This window comes from Cariama cristata, unplaced genomic scaffold, assembly GCF_000690535.1.
Source record: "Cariama cristata isolate BGI_N322 unplaced genomic scaffold, ASM69053v1 scaffold1011, whole genome shotgun sequence".
NCBI lineage: Eukaryota > Metazoa > Chordata > Aves > Cariamiformes > Cariamidae > Cariama > Cariama cristata.
Genome location: NW_009600793.1, coordinates 2,994 through 13,953, shown reverse-complemented (window position 1 = coordinate 13,953; position 10,960 = coordinate 2,994). Strand labels below are relative to the sequence as shown.

The 10,960-nt window shown below is 43.0% G+C and overlaps 1 protein-coding gene across 1 annotated transcript; it reads right to left on the bottom strand.

The window, feature by feature from the left end:
• Positions 1-1,806: 1,806 nt before the first annotated feature.
• Positions 1,807-2,889, bottom strand: LOC104169262 (melatonin receptor type 1C; the record flags this gene model as incomplete). The annotated part of the gene is made up of 1 exon (XM_009710146.1): positions 1,807-2,889. A coding segment is annotated over one exon (869 nt), but the record flags the coding sequence as incomplete, so codon positions are not given.
• Between the last annotated feature and the right edge of the window lie 8,071 nt (positions 2,890-10,960).

Sequence of the window (10,960 nt, the reverse complement as noted above, 5' to 3'; positions counted from 1 at the left end):
ACCTTTATTTGGCCATGCTCAGGCAGATAAAGAGGCCAAAACAGAACTCGGTTTGATTCCTATTATGGGAGGCTGGCTGCGGTGCATTTTAAAACAATAACCATCTGAAGTGGCTGAGATGTTCAAGTTTGAAACTTCGTGAAGTGCCAGGGTGCCCTATAAATGCAGAAACCCCCCTGTGCATTGCAGCAACCTTCACCACGTGGCAGCACGCACACTGCAGTTCTCGTTGAAGCAATGTGCCTTGCAATGGTTCTTGGCCCACTTCATAAAGGGGCTTAATTTCTCTCAGCTCCTCTTCCCAGCAAAAATCAGCAGAAGGGACATTCAGCAAGCAATGCACAAATGGCTTGTTAACTTCACTAAGGATTAGGCACTTAGCCTGCTCGGGGTCTTTGCAAATCCTACATACCTCCATCTCTAGGCATCTGCATGCTATTGCAAAGTCTGGTCCTCATTGTTTCAGGGTTCAGTCCTGGGAACTAGTCGTGCTCTCACTATGGTTAAAGAGAGAAGCCTGCGCTCTTTGATCAGGAGCAGGGCTGACTGCTGTCCTCATTAGACCCACAGGGCTCAGACCTGCTCCTCTCCATCACACAGCTCCCGCTGTGCCTCTCAGTACACCAGCATCAAGCCAGGTTTATTAGCTTAAAGGTAGAGTTGCACCAGGGAATTTTTACCTGTTGATTTCATAGGACTGTTTCAAAGCAGGATCCACACATTTAAAACCATAAGGAGATGAATTCACAATGAAGCTAAGGAAAAAAAGAAGTAGTCACATTTACAGACAGTTGCCGTCACCCCACACACACGCCGTTAAAGAAACAGTCTTATCTTTGCCCATGTGCTTGTTTCTAATGTGATACTGGCCTTCCCAGCACTTCAAGACATTGTTTCCAATGACACAGATAACGGAGTTCAGGCTTTAACTGAGAACTGATGCATGAATATGCTTAAGTAGCTTTTCTCTCCCAGCTCCATGAATTAAGTACAGCTTTGTACATGAATAAAATGGAAAAAAATTCTCCACTTTTTTTTTACTCCCCATAAAATTCATGTTACGTGGTAGGCAAAAGGAGAGATGTTTGGAACAAACTTTTCCTGCCCCTTCCCCCTTTGTCTGTAAGTGTAAATACCACTGGAACTTAAAAGCCAGCATCTGCATTAAGCAGACGGGACTCTGCTATGTTCCTCTTTTTAATGACGTTCATGTAGCAACACTTCTGAAAGACATTTGGAATGAATGCTGGCCATGACAGGATACTGCCTAAATTAGAATCTGCCTCCAAGTATCTTCCTGCAATTAGATTATGTCATATGTTATACTCTTACTCATGGCCTGGGAAGGAGAGTGCAAGGGTACTTAATATCCGTAGATACTCAATTAAAATGAGTGCATCAGACACTCACTGGGTCTGGCTTTTGCCTGCCTCACATCTAGCCCAGGCTAGCTTCTAAACCTTAAGAGAAAAGAAAAAGAAAAATGAACACACACACAGTGGAAGTCATCATGCCCATATGTATGCCTGCTGACTAATACTGTTACCTAACTGAAAAGGTAAAAAGTCATGCAGTTTACACTTTATTTGCTATTGTTTGGGTTATGTTAATGCTAAAGAAGTAGAATTCAGAGGGAGGGGAGAAAGGTTTGTTTGTATTACATGGCAATTTTTCCAGCTCTTGAAGCACATTTCAAGCACAACTGCATTTCTCCATGCACTCTGAATGCCTCCCTTGCCAAGGGTACTGGCATGCTTGTGGCAAAAGCAACCAAACCTATTAATTAGGCACACGGTGAAAGATGGCATGTTAAAAAATATATATATAAAGATCAGTCATTTCCATTCTGAAAATCCTTACTCAAAGCCTTGATGTTGCAGCGATAAGCTAAGCATGAAAGGTAGCAGATTCCTTCCTTGCACGAGGGGCCCAGCAACACCAGCTGTGAAATGCACACATAGAAAGCCTCTTATATATTATATATACAACTGTAATCCAGAATAAATAGTACTGTTCTGACTCATAAGTGTATTTCAGCTTGGTTGTTGTTGTTCGTTACAGCTGGAGATGGCTTGCTTTTTATCCCTTCTGTCCCACCCTTGGATACATCAATGAACAGCAACCTGGGAGTCCGGAGTGTCAGTAGTATCCTTTTGTACTCCTTCCGGAAATTCTGGTTAAGAAGCCCATAGATCACAGCATTGAGGCAGCTGTTAAAATAGGCCATAAAATAGCTCAGGACGAAAAGCCATTCTGGAATGTGTGGCTGCACTTTTGAAGGATTAATTGAAACAGCAAGGCCAATAAAGTTTAACGGTCCCCAGCACACAGCAAAAAGGACAAAAACCACAAACATAGTCAAGAAATTCCGGATGTCAGCTGCTCTGAGCTTCTGCTTGCAGTCTTGTCTCACCCGGTGTTTGACTTGAATCACCAAAATCCAGATCCGTAGGTAGCAAAACGTCACGATGGACAGTGGGACAATGAAGTGAACCACCACCACTGTGATGGTGTATGATGTACTCACTGTCTGAGCAAAGGTGCAGGAGTAAATCCGGGGGTCATACTGCAAGGAGCCAACGAAGAAGTTTGGCACAATTGCCACCACTGTGAGTATCCAAGTCAGGCAGAGATAGCAGCAGGTGTTCTTCAGGTTAAAGAGCTTATCGTACCGAAGACTGTGGCATATGTAGCAGTAGCGGTTGATTGCAATCGCCGTGATATTGAAAATGGACCCGATGACACTTAAGCCCATCAGGAACCCACTTATCTGGCAGTGAACATTTCCCATGGTCCATCCGTTATGGAAAATGGCACTCAAGATCAGAGGGTACGGATAAACCGCAACTACAAGGTCCGCGACAGACAAACTGACGACAAAGATATTGCCTACAAAAAAGGAGAAGAGACCGAAAGAGGTTAGCACAGGTCCAAAGAGACAACTTACAACTCAGAACTCCTCTTTACGCCTAACTCTTCTCATGGGTTTCACTCTACTCTCCATTTGGAATTTGAAACCCTAGAAAATAAGACTTTGCTCTACTAGCGACAGCAATGGAGAGTAACTAGGCATGATTAACCTGCATATTCTTTCTTAAGAAAATTCTAAACTGGAAACGTTACCCTTAATTCAGCTATAGCTGTGGGTCAGGTTCCTGCATTCCTCTACGTTGTGTAGGAGAGAAGGATTTTGCTCTCCTTGTTAATCAGCCAGCACAACTGTAGTCACCAGGCAGTCACTCAGCATTCACTGTCCTGCAGAGAACTTCATTCCTTTAAATACTATATAGGACACAATACTTTCTGTAACATCACACAGTGATGTTACTGTAACATCACACTTCACATAAGCTCTATCCACCACAGGCCAAAGAACTGGGGCAGGCCAGTTACGTTTTCAGTGGTTTATTCATTGCACTGACAGCAGTTGCACAGGAAAGGTCTTTTTTGGTCTTTTGCATGTGAACTGGTACATTTTCACCAGAATTTCTGCAGTGTCTGTGCTAAGGAGCTTGTGTTCTTCCAGGAGCCATGGTGCAGCCATCTTTTATGTGCTTATCTTATTTTGTATATTTTCCTTTTCCTTTAATAGTAAAGTTGTCCAATGCAATATGGAAGGTCAGTCACCCCTACACTGTCTGGGCGGGGGTAAGGAATATGATTAATAAGCTGCTGTCAGCCATCTCTGCAGGGTATATGCTGCAGGTTGATCATTTAGGCTCTAAAACAAAAAGAGTTGAGAATCTGGGCAAATACAAAACAATTTAAGCCTTGCTGGATTGAAAATGGCATATTGCTTGGGACAACATCTGTCAACTCCACTGTGTGGAGCAGCTTCCAATGACCCAGGCAACCAGTGACCTCCTAACAGCAGTTACTACTCATTTTATCAGTCTAGTGTATTTTTAGGTAGGCAAAAAGCCTTTCTGTTCAGTTTGCCAGTCAGAGTAGAGGAGTGCATTAAGAAAGGGACCTTGAGGACTTTTGGGAACTGGTGTAACTACAAGACCAGCTATAATGTTGAAAAGGACATCTGTCAATATTCAGCTTTTTGATGACCACATAAATGGTCTTTTCAGGAGGAGCTCAACATTGCAGCTAGAGGACAGCACACTAGAAAAAGTAGTTGTTTTTTCTAACTCTGCTACCTTCAGGTGTATCTGCAGTGCCAGGAAGGAAAATATTACTAGACTACCAGTAGAGGCTATGTTTAACACATTTAAGGTATTTACACCTATGCCCCTATGTGTTAAAGGCAACATCCCAGCTGACTGATTGCACCTGCACCTTCTCTTCAAACCCTTGTATCCTGCTGTCCACCAGATTATATGAAAAAAACACTAAAAAGAGGTCTTGTTCTGTAGTATCCATGAAAGGACTCTTTGAGATCTCAGTTCAGCTAGGTCACTGGCTTCAGTATTTAGAAAATATACCCAAGGGCTGGCAGAAATCATGGCCGCATTGCCATTGCAATTGGCTCATTGCTATGTTTATTGCCAACAAAAACTATTAGGACAAGTCAACAGTTGCTATCAGGCAGCGGAGTCCACTTCACGTTGACTGGAAAACAGTCCAGACTTGAGAACAGCCCATGGCAGTGTGGAGCTGAGACAGCTGACACAAAGCGTCATTTAAAAATAAGTATTAGCGGAGGTCATGTGAAGTGCTGAAATCTTTTTAGAGGAAGATTTCACATACACAGGTTTACCACAGCAAACAAATTCTGTGGCTGCTGTGCCTCAGTGCTGCTTTTTTTCTGATTTAATATCTTACTTAGAGCTTTTTACAATGCAGTCACTGAACCCGGTCCCCATATAATTAATTCTATTTATGCCCACTGTCAAGGGCAGAACCACTTGTGGTCAGGCTTAGTGCTTGCGCAGGCAAGAGAGGGATTGCTCATCTGAGGCAAAACTTTTATTCATTCAACCAAAAATATGCACTTCTAACAAAAAGCAAGTATCTTCCCAGCACCAGAATTTCCTTTCATTTGGAAATGTTTTCCAAAACAATTTTCAAGACAGTAAACCAGAGACAGAGAGTTATCAGCAACCCAATTCAGGAGACTTTCAGAGGATGTTGGAGGCAGACTCCACTGATAGGACCACAACCTTCCTTCTTCACCGGACCTGTCCCACTTGGATACACATTTATATACCCAGGTGGTCAGAGGGCAAGCCTCTGCATTTGCTGGGGATGAAAGACAGCCACATTCAACACCCAGTTCTGAATCAGGCAAAGCAGAACAAAGCTGGATATTCCCTACTTGAGACAGCACATCAGTGGATTTAATCCAAAGCTTAGCAAAATCATAGGGAAAATTATTAGCCTCGCATCACTGCCAGCTGCTGGGAGAAATGAGCAGTCTCTGTCAGTCTTTCTTCACTAACTTGAATAGTTGGGAGGAAGTAAAAATATAGGGGAAAAAAAGATCTATAAAAATAATATTCACAGGACAGACTTAGTAGTTTGGATTCAATCCAAGAGCACAGTATTGTGTGTATTATTTTGACACCACTTCATTGCATGTTGCTCCAGCAGGGAGAAAATGAGACAGTTTTGTCAAGACAAAAATAATCTCCTCCTTTACTTGGAGAGCAAACCTGCCATCCTCTGCTCTGTGCCTTCACCTTGCAGTCTTGGCTCTCCTATCAGCTACAAGGCCTATCGCCCCGGCAGGGTGTCGGGTCCCTGAAAATAAGGTCAGAAAGGTTCACTCAGTACTATTTCACAGAAACAAACCCATCTTCCATTTTATTTGGCAATGTGGTCAACTTCCTATTTTTCCTCTGGTGAGATGAATGTGAAGGTCAGACCCATATAATAGCCACTTGCCAGTCAGTCCTCAAAATCAGTGTATTTTTAATAACCGAGTACTGAAAAGAGGGGGCATGTTGCATGCCTCCAAAGCAGAATATGCCCTTCAAAGTATGGGAACTGGCTGCTGGCTAATTATTAAAATAAGAGTAACCCAAGTTAAACATTGCTTCAGCCTCACAATCCCTGGTTTGCTATGAGACCACCATGTGCCGGGCCCTGTGGCCAAAGGCTCGTGTCCTTGTCCTCTGTAGGTTGAGATCAGACTCTCACTCCCCAAAACATTGCAGAATGGGAAGACATCTGACGTGTGGTTTTTAGGGAAGGTAAAGAGCAGTCTCCTGCCAATGATCTTCACTACTGTATTTTTTTATATTTTTCCACTATAAAACAAAGGAGTCCTGCCCATAAATAATACCAGCAGGACTTTATCTCAAATTTAAAATTATCTGCTTCTGTGACACTATTTTCAGATGTATCTTTTTCCCTTTGTTGGCATGTGACTGTGTTTCCTTATTAGCTTTCACATTTTCTGTCCTGTTTTTAACTTCTACTTAGTATAAACTGGTTCATGTGCTCTGTCCTCCAGCTATGGAATCATACATGAAGAAGCATGAATGGTGGAGAAAGGCAAGTCTGTCACAAACGTACTGGTAATACAGACTTGGCCACCTTTTCAGAGAAACTTTAAATCTTTTTACATTACAGAGGTGCAACACAAAGCTATAGATTATACAGGTATGATACACTGTTCACAGTGTAATCCACAAATTGTTTGGAAAAAAAAACCCCACAAAACAACCTGAAGCCCAGCAGCAGAGCAGATTGTAAGCATGTGCAAGTAACACAAAAGGGAATTTATCCCAGAACATCTTCTGCCCTAGTCTTGCCTTTGAGCTCCCCTCCTCCCTCCCATACTCCTATAATCCTGTTTCTGCTCACTCCAACAGCCTCCTCCTGTATCCCACTAGTTCCCTGACCCTGCCTCTCATTTCGTCTGGATTATCCACCAAGACAGGTTATCTGAGGACTTGATAGTAAGTGGAAATGTGGAAATACTGCAATGAGTTCTGCAAATCAATAAACCACAGATGTAAAGGTCTCCAATGGCAGGCTGCCCGAACAGCACCTGACTTTCATACAAAAGGACAGCATTCTTCTACAGAGATTAACTGAGCATCGCTGTACAAATGCAAGGGTCATTGGCCCTGCCTGCCTCAAGAGGCTGTTGGAAATCCCTTGGTGCACAAACTCCGGTTGCAGAATTCTAGCCTCTCCCTGCTGTTCCCACACAGCAGCTGTGGGCTGTCCTTTAGTACACATGGCCTGTGCTTTAGGTATCCTGATCCTGGAAGCAGGGTTAAAGGGGGCAGGTGGGAAGGAGGTAAAATATTTTTCTGAAAATTGGCTATTTTTCTATATCTCAAAATGTCCAAAGCAAGCACCCAAAACTCTTGTTCGTATAAAGCTCTCTTACACTCACACTCCTTGCTGAAATATTACAGCACTGTTTACTTCAGGTTAACAAGATACAGATGCTCAATGCAGCCTGAGCTTAACACTGTTATCTGTAAACCCAGTGCTGAAATCAAAATGATCCTGAGCAACAGGAATTGCACAAAAGCAAAAAGACAGTTTTGCGTATCAACTTCTGCTCACCCGGCGGAGTCCAGCTCCAACTGAGGAGCAAAAAGGGCTTTGCTGTCCAGGTTGCCCCTTCCTGCCAGCCACCTTGCAGGCATCCAAGTTGCTCCCAAAGAGCTGGTGTCCAGCACAGCATTTTGAGGCAAACAAAACCACATACAACAGCCTCAGGGCCAGCAGGTGAGGTGGTGACCCAGGAGCATGATGGACATGAGTGTCATGAGGGTTCACTGCATGAGCAGTCCCCCCGCTATCCCAACCTCTTCCCAGCAGTGAGATCAGATCCTGGCATCTGTCCAGCTGCAGCCAGAATAACTGACAGTCATAGAACAGCAGGTATAAAAAAAGTTATGTGGAGACAAACATACTAAGATACATAATGACATAACGCTAAAAGTTTATTGAGATGACTGGTATGTTCATGCTCACACCTTACTATTTATGGCTTATAATAAAAAGCATCTCAAACTTTATGCTTGTCCTTTCAGGTTTTATGAAAACTCAACAGGCTCGTGTTTACAAGGAGATAAACTGGAATTAAGATTCACTTCAACCTCAGAGAGATATATATAATAAGGTTCAGTAAACAATTTAACAAGCCATGACTGTAAAGCAAGCCTCTGATGACCACTTACCATAACCTAATACTCTCTATTTAACCTTCCAAAGCTTATGCTCACTGCAAAACAGAAACAAAATGTACTGTTTGCCCCAAGCAAAAAGATAAAGTCATAAAAGCTTTATTCAGCATGCAACAAGACTATTAGCTTTGATAGCCTCCTTTTCTTGTTTGTTTTTACCTGCCACTGGCTGTGCATTTGCTTGTATTTCAGTAACCTCCAGTCTGCAGACATGAAGTGCACGCTCGGTTCTGCAAACTAAGTGGCAGCTCCTAGAAAACACTTTCAGACCAATTTTGTTCTTTTTATAACACAAAGATACCATGGAGCATGCGCAATCATATTGATCATATACTGCTGTAATCTATAATACTACTGTGGTGTTGGGAGATCCTGATCCTGCAGCCCTCACTCTGACAAGCATTTCTTACATGGCAAACTCTGAAGGATCACTCTGGGGAGAAAAGTGTTTACCCCATCAAAGAGCATTAAGAACCACCCTTCTACAGGGGACTATGACCCACGCCACTGCTTCATGCAAGCTCTTGGCTTCCAGGGCGCTGTGAACACAGCATATGCAGCAACAAAATGGCACATGAGAAATCCCAGACTGTTAATTGTTGTCTCTTTTCAGCATTCTGATAAGCACTGATGCATCTGACGTGCCCGTACAACAGCCCAGTGTGTACTTACCCATTTTGACAACTGAAAATGTTTGACGGGGTGCACAAGTGAAAAATCAGAGAAACTCTCCCTGAGATTCAGGCAACAGGAGGAAAAAAAAAAAAAGATCTGTTGTTCAATTCATTAATCCACAAATTTTAATTTAGGATTTTATTTGGATATTTAGGAAGTCTGTTCAAAGAGAAGAATAAACAAAAGAAAGGAAAAAGCATTGAATCAATTATCTGTTATCATTACTCCATCAGGATTCAGAGGAGGATAAAGGGTGGTTTCCTGCAGTTAAATAGACAATGCAGTTGGGCTGCCAGCTGGTCTCAAATTCTGACTGTGCTGCATAAAACGATACAGCTGTATCTGTAATGAACAGACAGCACAGGAGGTATTGCCAGCCCACAGCATCCTTAGGATGTAAGGTTAGAGAACGTGGAAATATCCAATTTAAGGACACCATGAAGGTCCTAGGCAAAAGCATAAAACTCACAAATAATTTAGCTTTTTCCTGGCAAAAGTCCTCTGGGATCTCTCAGCACAATCGTGAAGCCAGAGAACAGCAGTATGCTCTGGGCTATGAACTGTTACCTGGTTTACTGGCACCATTCCCTACGGGAAAACTGTGGGTGCTTAGTGCCGCTCCCTGCCTTGTGCCAGCCCTGTGCCCATGCAGGAGCAAGTCCAAGGCAGAGCAGGAGGCAGTCTGCAAAGCGAGCTCTCAGCCTCCTCCTGCACCCTTCCGTGACCAGACCTTTTGGCATCACTTTGGCATCACGACTCCAAGCTTCATTACCCATCTCATCAGTATATCGCCACGGTTGCGTGAAAGCTGCTGTTCCTGCTGGACCTGTGAGAAAGACTTGCTTCCAGGAGGAGGAAAAAAAGCCTCACAGTATTTACTGAAGGAGAAAGGACCAGCTCCCCAGAACTTGAATTACAGTTATTTTGTTACGTGCCATATATTATTTCGGCTGATAGTTAAAGAAAGGAATTGCTTACACTGCCAGGTGGAGGGCTTGATTACTGGATTTTAGACTTACTTTTAGGTTGTAACCTTTTAATTGTATTGCAGTCAAAACCATATTTGAGCCATGCCTTCAGCTGCTCTAATTCAATGCAGCAAAGGGCAATCATTTGCACTGTTTACACCCTAGAGATTCATAACTTTCATTTGGCTAAGGCCAGCCAGATTCCAAGTCGTATCTGGGCTCAGAGGTCTGTGGAAATGGGCTGGAAATTAGAGACCAGCCCTGCTCGCATGATTTCATATCTTTCCTTGTATTGCTTACATTGGAAACAATGTAAAGGAGGTGATTTTTCCCTTGGTGTGATGCAGATGGTAGCTGAGCATTCACTCTCGACTGAATACAAATTATTTTAATTACATCTTCTTCTAGACCTTTAAAAAAGGATTGGTCCTCTTTTGGTACCAGTGCAGAGCATCTTCCCCACTTTCAGAGTTTCAGATATTTTAAAAACAAAAAGAAGTTTTTAGACCATCCCTGAGAACCACTGCTTGGCAAGCTTCCCTCTGTTATTCCACATTAATCTTAACACCTCCTGCTCATCTTAGGCACACCTTTCTAAAATGATGATCTGAAGATATTATAAAGAAAAGGGAAAGTATGCAAAGTTGACGTTTTACCTACCTCCAACAATTTTCAACTTTTTAAAAATACAATTTTCTGTTCATTTATGTGCCTTTTAATGACTTCTTCCTGTGTTTTCCTGGAAGTTCTGACCCTTCGCATGAGGGAAAACCACCATGCTGCAATTCTTCTGGATTTCTAAACTTAGCTCTTGTTAGTGTGATGTTTTTCCTGGATGCAATTATGGCAACTAGATCTGCTAGTAATGGAGGAGGAATAAGTGGTGGTCTTCATCTGGCTCTTAATACATACCCCAAAAAGTGCTAAAAAGTACCCCTTCTGGTTATGTACCCCAGACTCCTGCCATTTAACTGTTATATCCATCAAACTCATAGCCTGCAGGAAGATAGCAAGCCAATCAACTTAAACACTCTGTTCCTCCCTGTATCACTTCCAAATGTTTGGGGTAAAGATGAGCTTGGGAACACCTCCTGCCTTCACAGCACATCCCAGCAAGGCTGATGGAGAGCAAGTGTCAGAGGCAGGAGGTCCTTGGGGGCCACCCTCCAACTTGCACCAAATGAGAGGAAGCCTCAGCACCTCCATCAGTGCCAG